Consider the following 17066-nt stretch of genomic DNA (forward strand, 5'->3'; position numbering starts at 1 on the left):
TTCAAAAATTAAACACAGGCTGTTCATTTTTGGGAAAAATAGAGTGATTATGCAATTGGGAATGGGGCCCATATTTGGCCCTACACGGGGCAGTGGAAAATCCCTGGTCGCTCTCTTGTAGACACTGTTTTGGCCCTGTAACCTGCCCCCCCCCCCTTTAGACACTAACTGTTTTGGCCCTCCCATTTAGACACTTGCTGTTTTGGCCCTGTAATATGCCCCCTTTAGAACCTGTTTTTGCCGTCTTCTATAGACACTTACTGATTTGGCCCTGTAACCTGCCCCCCTTTAGACACTGTTTTGGCCTTTCTCTATAGACACTGTTTTGGCCCAGTAATTTCAGCCCCCTTTAGACATTAATCGTTTTGGCCCTCTTCTATAGACACTTACTGTTTTGGCCCTGTTGGCCGCCTTGCTGAGATCCTCATAGTCAGGATGTTGAGGATCCGTATCTTCTAGGAGGTCACTCAGGTATTTCTCATAATCCGGGATTCTCTGAACCTATAAACAAATAAATCAACGTAAATAATGCTTTCAGTAGCAAAATTACAATGTCCTCAAATAGCTCAATAAACACCACTCAAATTTCCTTTCCATGGAATGAAATTTCAGATGAAAATGTATATTTGGCGTACATAATTGGGTTAATTTTCACAGGAATAAATATGATCCTCTGCCTTAGATTACTTTTTGCCACTTTCACATAATAACATTTCCACAGAGATTTATAAAAGATACCAGCTAGGTCATTCTGTAGGAAAGAGCTATTTGCTGTAAGGAGCGTCAAGTTTTGTTTGGGACAAAATATTCTACCCTGAATAGTCTAAGCAAGATATTTAATATGACTTCATAACTAAATTTGTGAATTAAAATTGAAATGACATAATTCGTTCGAGGTGAATTAAACTACTGTGTCAAACATAGGCCTGGAAATTGAATTTCGGTTAGAAAATGCATAGAAAACTTAAAACCTCCCACGTCTGTTCAATAATTGGATTTGTATTGAACTTTTTAATCGATCACAATGTACCCTCCATATCTTGAACGTTTAAGATCATTCATACCTCTTAAGCTTATATTTACAAAGCTTGTTTCCATTACTCAATATCTAAATCAGTCAAAGACATTACTGGAAACACTAAATATTGTACACAGGGGGCTTTGAGTATAATAAAACCATGAATGAATATCATGACAATGAGCTAAAAAATATCTGAGTATTTTCCCTTCCTAATATTTCAAAATTTCTTTAAATGGAAAATAAAGGTGTGCATGCATTTATGACAATAAGATAAAAATTTGTCTAACCATCATTACTCCTTATTTCGAAATTTCTTTAACCCTTAGTACATGAACCACACAAAAATCAAATGACTTCATTCATAAAGTTCAACAACAAAAATCTCATTGGGATTGAAAATCGTGACCTATTGGCATGAATATCTTATTAGAGATTTACAAACTTTACACAGTCTATAATGAGCAGGTAGACTTCAGTACACCTGATTTTGACAGGTATTCTGATCTGAAGTAGGTCAAGTATATCAGGCAGGTATAGAAATGATGGTCGCTGTGGTATCTAGCAGGATTGGTCCAATAGTGCCGCAATTGTTGCCACTGTCATACCATGTATCTGTGTCAAATTCCTGTGGTTTTTAAGTTTGTCATATATACACAGAGCCATGGATGAAGTTTCATTATAGATAAAGTGAACAATATTCATGTGGGAAAAAAAGTTTTTAATTCACATGAAATTTCATGACTCAGTCATTTTATGTGCTTATTTTAAATATTATAGGATCTATTTGGCTGAAATTTTTAACGTTAATTGCTACTTCACATTATATACATCTCCTTTAATTCCTGTTCATTTAAAAAACCACCGAAAGTTCAGCCATTTAATTTTGTGGCAAGTAAATAAAGGAGAGATAACCTTATTAAGATTTTTATTGTTAATTAATTCCATTCTTACAAGAGTACCGAACCCGCAAGTTAAAACCAAAAAAACACTTTTCTACTTGACAAGTCGCGAGTCAAATGAGAGAAAGGATTAAATTAGCAGCAGACTTTGTTCGCTATACATTCTGGCTTCAGGGTATCTGAGGCTGTATTGTTCCATTTCAATTAACAATATGACTTTTACCACATTAAATCTAAGTTCTCCACTGCGTTTGTCCTCAGATTCAACTGTACAAATCTCTAATCCAATCCATTAATCTAATACATTAAAATACCCCGATACACAAAACAATCTCAAAAATTCCATCTATGAATTGTAATAGAGGCAGTGATTAAATATTTAACCTTTACCAGATTTGAAACACACCTATATGAATCAATGTCAGAATTGCTATTTTCTACATACTATGTAATCCATTACATACAAAATGAAGCGCATGCTGCAGTGTTTTAATTTGCATAAGAATTAAACAAAAACAATTGCATTTTAATTTACGGTAACCCAGTTTTAAAGAAAGAAAACTGTCAATGATTCAAAGCACTCTACACAACAAGTATATTATTAACTTCATCTTACTAATTAAATGATTAATTAAAACAACTCAGATGAAATTAAGCCTAATTATATAATTAACAATACTTCCTTCTAAAGTTCTATAATTGCTATGTGTCCATTGGTAGATACATTTCAGATGATGGCATGTGGAAATTCATTGGACGATTTTTTTCTCTCCGAACCTCAGCACTCAAAAAAAAAAAATATTACCTCAAAATCTTCCTCCTCATGAACTGAATTCCAATGGAGATGCCATTCAACAGCCATATGCATATCAAAGAACATATTGCAAAAATTCCAAAATTATTATACATGGACCAAAACAGACAAAAGTACTAAGGAGTAACCCCTACCAAGTATAGTAGTGTGTGGTATAGTATATAACGTACCTAAGGATTACTAAATTTATGGCTTGATTGCTGAGGGTTAATTTTGTTTATCATAAAATCCTCTAGCTTCCTTTCACTAAAGTCACAACGTCAAGGCTTTGGTATAATACCACCCTATTATTCCTCCTAGCTTTCCCCCCTTGTTTGGTAAACACACTCGAGTGGACACTAAAATTTACACCGAATATCATCAAACATTTTACAATTTGAATGTTCAACAAACTTGTTACAATGTAAACATTATTTCAATGACATGATCACACTTTAAGATTGATGCTGCTTTTTTGTATTTTAACACGAAGCATATCATTACATATTTTACTGTTATTTCTACAGCTATAACGTTACATAGATTCCTCAACACTAAGTTGTGAAGAAGAGCAATTCAAACAAGCCTATAAAAAAAAAATTGTTGAACCTTTTCCATTCAATGATCATTAACTTTTAATGATCCCAAAATAGAACCTTTTACCTATTCCACAGGTGCAAAAGAAATCAAAAGACCACTATACATACAAGCACTATGTTTATAAATTAAGTATAGTACATACATTGAGCATATTTCTATTGGGGTACGAACTCTACACCCCATTCAGAAACCAAGACACAGCTAGATCAAACGGGAACATGAGACAAGACTCTTCACAGAGTCAACACTAAATATATACAAACTAAACCTTGAGCAAATTGACTTTGAAGAAGATCTGCATAATTCCCTCGCCCATGCTTCAGATACTTGCTGTAGAGGGGTAGCGTAAAAGATGCGTTGCAGCAGCGTAGCCATACGCTTCAGTCGTGAGAACTTTTGATCTTGGATTAACAGCTTGGGACAGGTCGTGTAAAGTTTTATCTCCATGTAAACACAGATTACAGGACTTTTTGTTTGTAATTAGAGTATATTGAGACATTGATAAGGGGGTATAATTCTCCTCAATAAATGCCCAAAGTCACGTCTGAATATCAGACACGGTCCTGATAATCTGGAAACGGACTTTCTAATTGGTGCAGTACTTATGCAAGGAAGGAATTTCTATATTGTAAACCTTATCTGTAAGGATATGTTCCATCAGTATATTATAATACAATCTTGCTGGGAGCAGCTGAAAACTATAAAGTGCTTGTCTTTAAGAAGGTCTAAGTATGAAACTCTGTACAGCTAAATGAAGAAACTTACAGAAAAGCAACTTTGTGCTCTTGTTTATCAATCTTTAACCCTCATAAAAATTTACCCCAGTTGTAAATTAAACTTGATCCAATCCTAACAATATGGGTGATTGAATTTTTTCAGATATTAGGTGAAGGTCATGACTTGATACAATGGGGGTCCTGGTTTAAATTGATTTGATCAGAACTTCTATCAAGACATCAAACTCCAAGATACCATCACAAACAAGTAACAGCTCAGAACAATTCCTTGTCACAGTCCCCTGATTAATTTCTGCCGTCTCATTGACCAAATGGGAGATGGTCCAATTTTGCTCTTGCCACACACATACATTATGAAATGTCATAAATCTACAATCTAGTTTCATTTCACCACATTTTGATATAAACCTTTGATAAAATTTGCAACTTTGTAAGGGTATTCTATATTCTTTGATCACACCTGCAAGCTTTTAATGTGCAGAGGCAATAAACTTACAAAATGTAACAATTTTTCATTTTTCAATACACACTTTGTTAAATTAAGCTTTTTATTTTCTGAATTTTATGAACGTAAAAGCATTGTGTGAATTTGTGTCCTCTCACACAATACAAAGAAAATTTATGACCACCAATATCAAAATGCAATAAAAAATTTGACGTCAAAATTACATTTCTTTAATGTTTTAAAGAAACAACAGTCTGCAGACATCCAATTATTCCACAAACGATAAAACACGCTAGAAATTTCTTTAGGATTTGAGACATTCAGGATTCATCCATCTTGAAAAGAATCAAGCATAGCAACACTCAACAAGGTTTGAGCAGCAATTAACAAATGAATTCGATACCCAGTGATTAAAATCTTGAGAGCAGGCTCAACCAGACCCTAGACACCTCTGAACAAAAAAGTATCTAATGTGGGTTGCTATCTACCATCTTACACCCTGTCTTTTTGTAGTACAGTTAATTCTCGATAAACCGCCACCTTTTGTAATTTAGAAATCATGGCGGTATAACGAATTTGGCGATGAATTGAATTTCCCATCTTTTAGGAAACAAGAAGTAGAGTTACCGTTCTTAGAAATACCATAGAGCGTTTCTATTCTTATAATTACATGTTCATGTATATAAAACATATTTATAAATTTTAAAATACTTCAAGTAATTTTTTATGTACAATTTCTTTAAAACAAAATGTGCAGTTATTAAATAAAGACAACTACATGTGCATCTGTGTACATATAAATCCGCACGTCTGATCACTGCTGATATTGAAAAAAGAAACATGCTGGGTCGATCGTCGTGATATATTGCTGACAGTACGTAAAATGGTTTCTTGAATAAATTTATTGTTTATGGCATCATCGTTAGTGAAACGTTCACAATTTATACCGTATAATTATTTTTAAGCAAACTTCGCATTGTTTAAAGCAGAGATCATCAAAATAATATCGTATTTGGCGTACTTTAACAACAACCGCTTTCGTAGCGAAGCCGTGACTAAATGATTTTTTAAACAAAACAACAGAACAAAATCATTGTAACAGTTCATATTAAAATTATTTGTTCCTTTAATTCTAATTTAATTATTTAATTGTGTGTACCTTGTCTGGCTTTGCATGCTTTACGACAGGGAAAGTGTCAACCAATTAGCCGTGCTTCACTGACCGCACGCACCTGTGGCGGTATATCGAGATAATTGACACTTAAAAATGGACGTTTGTTTTGAAAACAGGGTGGCGGATGGCGGTATGCGAATTTGGCGGTATAAAGAGAATTTTATATAGCAGGAAAAAACGTTCTTCGGAAATCATGGCGGTATTGCGAAAATGGCGATGAATCGAATGGCGATAATTCGAGAATTGACTGTATTGCGAGATGTTTGCGGGTACTCGAAGGTGCACCAGGTAACTCCGGCATGTTGTATTGTTAGGGGTCAGGTCAAGAGTGTGACTGCACATCCAGCGTGTATTAAAAATCAAACAAGAGATGAGAACAGCTGAGAAGAGGGATTTTAAATCAAGGATCTCCAAAAACATTTTTTTTCTCTGCACTGCACATTTCAAAAGAAAATATTTGTTAACTCTTTGGACAGATGGATGTCAAAAACTGTCAAGAGATGGAAGAAATTAAGAGTGTATGAAAAACTTACCATACAATTAGCATAAACATATATTCATTCCCACTATGAAATCAAGAAATTCTGAAATTGGCACACCTACAGCTGAATTCACCTACAGATGATTTCCAATTAATGCTGAACTATTCAAGATTGGACATATTTGTCAGTAAAATAAATAAAAGTGAAGCAAGAAGCAGCCCTGAAATCTTGAGTCAACTGTCATACAAGACCTTTCACCATTATTGATGGGCTGCCTGGCCCTTCCCCCAGGGGATGCTGAATCAATAGAAATACAAACAATGATACTTATTACAAGATAAAACAGATTAGGGACAAACAAACGCCTCCCCTACCCTTGTATTGTTGTAGCTTAAGTCACAGTTACTGACAAGCTGTACAGTGTTTCTGATCATTCATTATACATTAGCCCCTGTCAGCCCTTGTTTGTACCAGCTGCCCAGGGGAGAGCACTGATGACATTACCTAACTTTGATCACCTTTACCTGGCCAGGTAAACCCAAGGTAAAGGGAGGAAATTTTTTTTTGATTAATTGTTCTTTGATCCACCTATTATCTGAACAAGTGTATCTGTTGAAATTAATATGACAGAAGACAGTTTCTAAAGTGTATTGACCAGACAGCAAAATGGAAACTTGAGGATGTGCCAACAAATGAAAAGCATCTGTTAAAATCCAATGTATTTTCCTCACTATACCTCCCAAAAAACATCATTAAATGATCATTGTAAACTGATTCAGGACAAAAAATAAAGTGTTTCCATCTTGACCCAACAATTATTAACAGTTTCTTCAAAATTGAAGAGATATACAATTTTTTCTTGTAATTAACATTTTCTAAGAACCTATGGCAATGACATCATTATTTATTCTCTCACCTCCTCCGGAACAGATTTTTGTTCACTCTCAACGACAGGAACTTGTTGTTTCTGAATAACATGTCCCATCTCTATCCCAGCTGACTTTATCACAGATTATACGTTAATCCTTCCAATGTGTATTTTGTTGAAACTGAGTTCATTAACGTAAATATATCGCAATCCTCCATGTTCCGAGATATATTTCCGTCTACCCACATACCCCCATCTCCTTACTCACAATCATCGGCCTCCATTGGCCTTCGCAAATGGTGAAACCAGAATTCCAATGTAGCAGCACAGGTGCCGACACATTATTATTAACCAAAAGTAACAAGTGACCTCTCTCTTAAATTTCCCTATTCTGACCTGTCAGCCAAGATCAGAAGATGGCACCACGTAAAATTATCCTCATTAATATGCGGTGTCTATAAAAATTTAAACCCCAGCCCTGGTTATAAAATCAATTTCGTTTACTTGATACATACACTTGAAAATCAATTCCTTTTGCCAAAGTATACGACTCCAATACATGTATTCATATGTATAAATATTTGGTAGGTAAAATACAGGCAAAATCCCTGGGCTTTAAATCCTGTGGAGATCGAGAGATTTTTTAACACGAGAAAGCAAGAGGCAAAGTACTAAACACCTTTCTCTGAGAAACCGACCATGCTGAAATTAAAACCAATTGCATATGATCTCCGTCATATTGTTTACATGTTGCTGAGGAATTACACGCGCAGGATACCCCTAATTCATTATTCATGAAACAAATATCAAACTCTGCTTCATGCAAGCTCTTGGTTTCAATTAATCAATGCTTGCACTGACAAGCTTAAAATGAACAGCAATTTATTCTTTATTGGAGAATTTTTTCTCACCCTATCAAGTCATTATCTTTTTACTGTTTAAATAATAACTGAAATACGCCAACGAGAAGTATCTCCTAGCTTTGTGTGCTAAGCCTCGAAAGACATTTCAATTGCTTTGACCTCCGATTTTCTTTGACAATCGGTATTCTAGGCCAATTGTGTGTTTGCCTAGGTATTTACCAGATATGTATATAGAAGAATCAATTGTAGAAATGAGCGATCCAAGGTGCCGGATATCTTAATATTATTTCTCATGCTGCTTTAAGTCATTATGTCTTGCAATATTACATATTCACAAGTGCAAAGCAAGCACACCCAGAAAGGTAAAATATATTTATATTATTCAATATCTACAAAAAGTGCTTAAACTGGATTGCTTTTGACCTCTTGGTTTGATCAGCAGTGATTTGCTATTTCTGGGAGACCATCATATTAAATTTCAAAAAGATACATCTTGCACACAAGACCCTAGATTCTAGGGGCTACTAACTTGCTATTTCAGTAGAAATGAATTAATATGATTCCACTGATTTCTAAATGGGCATACAAAAGCAAAGTTAAATCTGATTTGAAAACATTTGAATTAGATCCATTCACCACAAATGCACAAGTTTTCCATATCATAAAATCTGTTCCTAATTCACTACCATTCAAAATTAAAGCCTTTGATCAACATTTGTGTATTGAATTTGTAAAGAAGTCCTCTTTATGAATCAAAGTGTAGTACAAAATGACCCAAAGGGCTTTAAATGACTCACATATAAAACATACATATAAAACTTTTCTGTACATGACCTTAAAATCCGAAATAAGTAAATTTGTGGCCCTAACAGTCAGTGCCTACTAACTTGCCATCCCCTGATCATAGGTCTGGTCAGCTTGTTGGTAGTGGTTTTGTGGGTTTGGGGGGGGGGGGGGGGGGTGTTGTTGTTAATGTTAGGGTGAGGCAAGTGGTGGTGTGGTGGGGGGGAATGATGGGAAATTTGGTTCTTGGTCTAAAAAGCTGTATTTTTTCCCCTGAAAATTACAGATGCTTTTCAGTTTTAAATTTTCAATATACACTTAAAACTTTAATTTATGGTTTAGCCATATGTTAGAATCTCAACAAAACTGGCCATTACTTGACTGATCAAATGTAAATAAGTATAATATATGTAGTACATGTGATATATACAAGCATAAAAATAAAATCTTGAACTTGCATGACCTCAACATTTCAACCAAGAAGCTCACATAAGACTTCCTTCAGAAACCTACTTACAGATAACAGCTGAACATCCTCTGGGTAGTTAAATATATCCACCATACTGGGTTATATACACTCCAGGTTTACATCCTTTCCATATAACATAAAATACATATCAAACATTGTCAGCCAGTGACATTTGGAATCGGTTAAACTCCAGTCTGTACTAAAACACATAGTCCTCATCGCGTACCTGCTGACTGCAGGTAGAAAATTCACACATATAGTCTGAATATCAACTGCAATTGCATAAATAAAAGATTTATATCTAAAACAGCCAAGAGACAAAGGTCTACACTTCCTTCCTGCACTACTGATTTCTTAGGCAAATTATGACATTTGCATCATTATGTAATTGCACCAAAGAATATAGAAACACACTTGTGCAATCCAATTAACTAAAGTCCAAGAATGTTAAAAATTCCCAGAAGAGGAGTTGAAGATACACAACAAATTAATGAGTTCTGATGCTTGTGATATAAATTCCTGCAGTACAGAGAGTGCACCACCTTGATTTACCTGTGGAGTCCAGGTGAGTTTTGTCACCTGAGGGTGTGTGGTGACACAGACTATGATGAATTTTTACATGTTGCCCTTAGTCAACATCCCATCCCCTTCTAATGTAACCATGTCCAAGTAAGCTGTTAGATAGCCCAAGGACCGGTCAACAACAATGAAATATGACCCCTGAACAATGTACTATCATTTATCATAATTAATAACATAAACAATTAAAATTGCTCAACTGCAGAAAAAGAGTCAAAGTCGTGTGTTTTTTATCAACAACTCCCAGTTTCCAAGGACTAGAGAAACCAAAAGAACTTCTGGAAGATATATACTATTTATTAGAAAAAAAAACTAATTAGCAATCCCTGTTTGGTTAGAAATCTGTTCAATTTTGAGGACTTTTTGAACTTTTATCAATGAAGACTTCCATTATAAACAGATTGGTGAACAGATTGGTGAATGAGTAGATGACTTCTTTTGGACAACACCCCCCACCCCCCTTGAAATGAAAATTTTATATAATCAAGTTTTTGAGACACTGGAAAAACCAATTAAACATGACATTTATGTACACTGCTTTATCCACGAAGAATACAAGACAGCTAGCTGATCTTCTGATCCAACGGACCCTGACTCGAAAAAAAATTTACAAGACAATCTCATAATCATTCATCAGTGTGAAAAAGGTTTCCGACATGATGAATTTTGTGGGTTCCTTTTTCTAACATTAGTATTTATCAACTCTAATGGCATTTCTAGAGACAATACACATCTTAGAACAACTAACTACAAGCGAGGTGACAATTATTTCATACTCATTAGCAATAAAATGAGAAAAATTTTGTTTTTCTTCACAGACCTACACGTCTGGTAAGCCTGTTGTAAAAATTTTTCCACATTTCTTACACCTGAATTATGGACCACCATTGAACACACTTGTGTGTCAATCAATATTTTGGGTCGATACTTTTGGAGGTGATTTTGATGGTGAAAATTAGGGTTGTCCCCTATTTTAATTGACCTTTCAACAGAAAGCATTAAATTGACATTGGTATTAAGCTCCATGACCTCAAAATGACAAGATTGAATTCCCCTGTCTCTCTTAATCTCTTTTTCTTTCCTTGATGGAAAAAATACCCAGTATACAAGCTTTTCTCCTTTAAAATGTTGTTTTGTACTTCTATCATTTACAACCTAAGGACACCAATCTTTTCTCTTTATCTGTACTGGACTGACCTCTACCAAGTCAAGACGAACCCTGGTGCATCTTGGGTATTCTTCAGAATTCAAAGGTCTATGGCCTATTCCCTTCATCTTTACTCAGCCAACATGACACAGACTGTGAACAAACTACTGTAAACCAACTTTTATTCGCGACGACTTTAATTCGCGATTTACCGAGGTTAAACTAGTTCGCGACGATTAACGATCAAGCCTTTTTTATCTGTTGTTAATAGAGAAAGAGACATTAAGGACTGGATCGCGGCGAGAAATATTCGCGATGAAGAGGCTGTCGCGAACTTCGCGAAAATTTCTCGCACGCGAATAAAAGTTGGTTTACAGTATGTAACACTGTCAAAATCCACACACAAACAGGGCCTAACATTGTTTGTCTGCCCTCACAAATGTCTGACAAGTTTGCTCTCTTCCTGAAGTGAAAGTGTCTTTCATCTTGCACTTTTCCTGATGAAATGAACACCAGGCTTAACCTTAGCTTTTACAGTGCATTCTGAGTAGGAAAAGTTGACTTAGATCCTGCTGGCTGATTGGGTCTGTTCATAGGCCATTATGCTTTTCCACAATTTCATTTGAGTCCTCTGTCTGCATGCTCATAATGTGCTACATAGGATAATTGCTCATAAAGAGGTTTGAGAGAGACAATTCTGTACATTTTTATGCTCGACATTTTATTTGTTTCATTTCATAACATCTATAAAATGTTGTACATATATGGTACAAAGTATGTTGTACAGGTATAGTCATCTTTAAAGATGAATAATCATATGGTCTACAGCTAGGCAGAAGTAGTGATGTACAGTTGTGTGGACATTTGATAATCTGGCCCACTTCTTGCTAGATGACTGGTCGACTTGATGGTTTGTGGTGCCAGACATTGCACCTATCTATAACCATGTCCTCACTAGCATGAATCACCTCTGGAACATTATACAAGTCATAATGCTCCAATAACTTCGTCTAATGGCGGGAGATTTTTATTTTCCCCTCTGCTGCTATTTGATTTCCTAATGGGCCAATATAGAATTTTCATACCTTTTCTCCAATTACAGTAATTGTTGGAAGGAATTTTTAAAAATAAAAATAGGATAGCTTCCAAAGCTATTCAACATTAAAATCTCTGCATCGAATTACCTGAACAAATCACACTATAAGCTGTCAGACTTTTAAATGTAAAGATTACACTGTCTCTTTTCCCTTTTTTTAACTTGTGAAACTGTTACCTAAGTCAAATTGAACTCTGCGTAACACACAGGCTGCCTCAGGTCAGTTGGTCAATTTTAACAGTTGACCACCACCTTACACCATTAAGTCCAATGTGGTCTAACCCTGTTACAGTATGTAACAAGGCACGCAAACAAATGACCTGGACATGTATATAATTACACATACCAGAGGTAAGACAAAATTATGGACTAAGCTTAAGAGAAGGCCTTTTTGTGTTCAATAAATCATTGGGGTACCTCTCTTGTCCTGAAATAATGATTTCAACTGACCCAATGACCTTTTCCAAAATAGGTCAAGTTTACTCTAGTCCATTAACTTTAGGTAAAATTCCTTACATTAAAACTGTTAAAAGTTAAATTACAATATCTTTATGGGATATTTTGGAAAATAATTTCCTTTTCAAGGAATAATAAAATCTGGCATGCAGCAAGGAGGAGGTTTAGTTACAGCTTTATTCAGTCATAAAACATACCTTAATTATTCTATCTCTAAAGTGTACTGGTTTAATATGGTTTAACAAGAGTATCATACAGCCCAAGCATGCACTTTAATTGGAGAATAATTTTAGAGAGATTTAAAAAACCACACTGACACATACCATGTCGCCGCCATATGAACCCCTTATAATATTCAGAGATTATCAATGACTACCTATATCTATTGCATATCACGTAAATATAATTGACTTAATCATGGCAAAAGCTTGTATTATGAAACATATTCCCTTTTTTAGGCATGCAAGTGCCAATTAAAGTTTGAAAATAACCAACTGCACAGAAAAACTTTGCTTCAGTCACTGTTTACTACAAGTGCAGATGTTGACCAAAACAAGGAAAATAGGATTTGTCTTTCTAACCAGTCAAAACAGAAGAATGAATACACCATCAAAATGATCCTGATGGACAACCAACAAAGAATAAGCCGACAACTTAATTGATTTCCTACAATTAGAATTTATTCTGTGTCACTCAGTATTAAGCAAAGTCAGCCAGGATACTTGTTTAAGTTCACCCAGTACATGCAAGCTTGTTCCTTTCTTTTTCTACTTTAACAGTTATCGTAATTGGAAATTCAGCTCTTATTTTAAAGAAAATGCATCATGTTTTTAATCCTTAAGGTATCTCAAGATGAAAGTTTTTTTTTTTTGAAAAACGTGTCCCTGTAAAATATTACATGCTTATAATATAAACTATGATCCACCAGCTGAAAATTATCAAACGACAGAACACCCACACTTTGACGAGAGGGACTTTGATAGATTACGGATAGACACCTCAATTGTAAAAACATATCACTCAAAAACTTAAAACCATCATCCTCATAATCTACAATTCTACGTCAACTTCGACATGATATGCAGATCAAAGACGATATCAAAATGTTGCAAAGCTTAAATAATGCTTACCTTTGCCCTAAAATTTACACCGATGCCCAAACACGGGAGTCCAACGCAGCAATTTCCCTTCTCACTCTGTCACAACATAAACATTTAAGGGCAATCCCTTTTAAACAAACCTTGCACTTTAACAAACAATCAAAAAGGGGTTAGGAACCCCTAGACTTCCACATCTCATTATCAGGTGTTCAGTTTAATTAAGAAATGAAAAACGGAAAAAAAGCGGTCTTACATTTTGCAAACCTTTGGAAGAGTGGGTTCGGAAATTTGTCATTAGTAACACATCCGATAAAAGCAACACATAATTGAAGACATTTTGTACATGACCTTCCAGCTGGGTAGATACAGGTGATAAAGGCAGGTATAGGACAAGACGCATTGATTAAGGCTAGGATAATCTACAATGTGTTCACTTAAATTCACCTTATATAGTCTATAAAGGATATATCCATTATTTTCAGTCAATTTTGATCTGAGCCAACATTTCATAGATTTTACTTTTTCTCAATACTTGAAACAAAGAAATATTAAATGCTGCTTACGTTAATTAATATTTTGTGCAAAGATTTTTCTGTGAATAAAAAAGATATTTTAATGCTGCACACTGCTTATGCTAATAAATAATAAATTCAAGATTCAAATTCATCACGCAAGATTTCCACAATTAAGTTTTATTAAATGAAAGAGTATTTTAATAGACAAATTTAGGGAGAACTAATTAATTTGAACTTAATTTCAATAATGTAATTCATTAAGAATGTGTAGGAGTTAAGGATCTAAAGACTCTTGAATATGGAGACAAATTTCAAGGAGTTTCCCCTCATTTTTCAAAGAGACAAACCAAAAAAAATTGACCACTTCAAAGAAGAACTGTGAAGGATGTCGCTTTGTAAATAAATCGTACTAGGAGTTTATGCATTCATCACACAAATCAACTTAGATTGCAGGTGACACAAGCAGATTCCAATACACATCAAACATCAAGGACAAGAAATTGCACTTATAAGTCAGAGAGAAATTAGAGAGAGAGGGAAGAATATGCTCAAAGGGAGCTAACTCTTCTTCCAGTTCACTATATGAAATACAGGTAATGTGAAATCAACCTGCATTCTTGTCGTTAAAGTTCCGCTTATTATGTGACAAAAGTTTTTAAACAGGTCTTGACAACAAGATTTCTCAATGAAGCCTCCTCAGAAAGTCAATATTGACTTAATGTGTATTGCTCTTTGTAAATCTTCCTTAATACTCCCATTCTGCACCCGCTATCATTAGTAAACATGTTCATCCATGCAGGGGGCAAAGTCATATGTTCTTTGACGTAAAATTTACTAAATGGATATTGGGAAAAATTATATTTTTAATGGCCCTGTATCCGCTCATTTCATATGCAATGCATTGTCCTTTTTAGTTGCGGTACATAACTTGGTATTTTCTGAATTTCATTTACAGCTGGTTTAACAATCTTTAGGTTTAACAACCCTTTATCAAAATATATTTTCAGACATTTCAAAAAAATATATAAATCATTAAACATCTAAGCCTTAGGTCCAGATTTTCAATCAGATATTTAGTCTTCATTTCCGAAAAAAAATTTACTATCTGTATTAAATTACAGCACTCTCATTAATTTTTATCTCATTCTGAATCATTTCGAAAACACACGAATAATTATAACTGTGGTTTCAAGGTGAGTTTTACTTGTGAATACATTATGTTGTGAGGTCAGAAGGTCAATACAAAATCATGATAGACATCAATTTCAAATCAATACCAGGAAACGGAAATAACAGCATATGCATGCACTCCTTATACGTTGCTAGAAATTCGTTCTCGTTTATTTTTTTTTCTTCAATAATTAAGCTTTATAAGAGAAAAGCACTTTATCTACCATTTTTTGATAACGTAAAAGCACAAAATCTAAGAGATAAAAATATGCAACACTGTACGTCTATTATTAAAATGTTAACATCATAACCATTTACATGCAATTATCGTCAAGACTCTCTCTGCATAATCTAAGTAAGATATTGATAAAACATTAAAACTAATGTTCCTATCTGATAATTTATCATTTTTTGTTTGGATATAAATCTGTGTCATAAAACACATGAAATATGATTAAATCTCCTGTGATATATTATTTATCATCATTCCTTCCGCACTTAGAGAAATAAAAAGATGACATTTTTCATATACCAAAAGGAAAATGACATGTTTAAATCTCTATAATACCTGTTCCAATTTTCAAGTAAGTTTTTGATGACAAATCAAAGCAAATTGTGAAAAACAAATTGCTATTTATATTCATATGATAATAGATTAATTAATTCTTATTATTTCGACTTGAGTACAATTTAATATTAACAGTTATATATATGTTTTTAACATTTAGAGGCTAATGAACCCCTGTTTTGTTAGTTTATTTTCTACACATGCAAACCCTTTCAGATACTTCCTTGGTATTCGAAATAACAATTAAAAGTACAAATTCAAAGTTTTACCTTACATTATAGAAGCTCATTTTACAGCTAGGTCCTGTTTGTTAATATTCATATGATGTAGTGATCTATGCATGATATTTTCTATTTGTAGCATATGTGTCCTTAATTTTCATGCTGCCAAATCTGTTCATATAATTACATGTATTGTCTTTCATCTCTTTATTTTTTCAATATTTTTCTTTCAAAAGAACTCCTCATTCTTATTACTACTAAATATTATATCCATGATGGTAAGGAGGTGTCCCAAGAAGGTTACACTGTTCTAAAGAATTAAAATTCCTAATAAGGTCATTTTTTTTGTCAGCATAATTAATGACTTGAAAATTTCTTTTCCACAAATCACCACAGTTCATGGATTTTCTTACTATAAATTTAATGATGAACAACAAATCTGCAGCAATATATGCTTCACATATTTGACATGTTTGACAAAACCCTATAATTTCTAATAAATATATCATAACAATCACAATCAAGAGTTTTAATAGCAAACAACTAGAATGAAAGAAAAATTAAGGCATCAATGAAACTAAACAACAGTATTGAAAAATTAGAAGCAGCTGTTTCCAAATATAGTGGTAACACTGAGAAGGTGGTTATTAGAAAACTGACCCGAGTTTGTATAGGATTAAGGTCTTTTTTATTCGTTGAATTATTGAGTAGATTTCTATGGAGTAATATGATCCTCCTCCTGCATTAAGAGCCTCTAATGATGGTGGTAAAATTAGATGCTATCTTATAATTGGTAGTGGTAAACTATAAACAACAATAGGGACAGCACTTCTCCTTGGCCAACCTCTTTACTCTTCATGAATGAAAATATAATTCCATTATTGATTTATATTCTTATTCATTTGGCAACTTTCATATTGTCTAACCATATACTATAAAAGACCTACTTCAAAATCATCTCAATGGGTCTGGCATTTTTTGAGTGCAATTAAAGTGTTTTTAAAGAGAGTTTTAAACTTTTAACATATAAATTAAAGTCTTAATTACCCTACAGAGTATTGTCAGACTAATTGCCTTGGT

General features: G+C 34.1%; 1 protein-coding gene across 8 annotated transcripts in view; it reads right to left on the minus strand.

Annotated features, from left to right (window-relative positions):
• The window catches only part of LOC134257628 (uncharacterized), a 107361-nt gene that overhangs the window by 33452 nt on the left and 56843 nt on the right, over nucleotides 1–17066 (minus strand). For 4 of the 8 annotated variants that reach the window (XM_062740214.1, XM_062740215.1, XM_062740217.1 and 1 more), the window contains one exon: nucleotides 391–501. In XM_062740214.1, coding sequence (XP_062596198.1) covers nucleotides 391–501 — 111 coding nt within the window. Of the gene's footprint in view, nucleotides 1–390; nucleotides 502–7067; nucleotides 7205–9182; nucleotides 9434–10910; nucleotides 11022–13765; nucleotides 13823–17066 lie in introns of those variants that run through there. The other 4 variants (XM_062740218.1, XM_062740219.1, XM_062740221.1 and 1 more) reach the window with 4 other exon arrangements.

This window comes from Saccostrea cucullata, unplaced genomic scaffold (genome assembly GCF_032062105.1).
Source record: "Saccostrea cucullata isolate Sc308-1 unplaced genomic scaffold, CSIRO_AGI_Scuc_v1 ctg871, whole genome shotgun sequence".
In the NCBI taxonomy this organism is placed as follows: domain Eukaryota; kingdom Metazoa; phylum Mollusca; class Bivalvia; order Ostreida; family Ostreidae; genus Saccostrea; species Saccostrea cuccullata.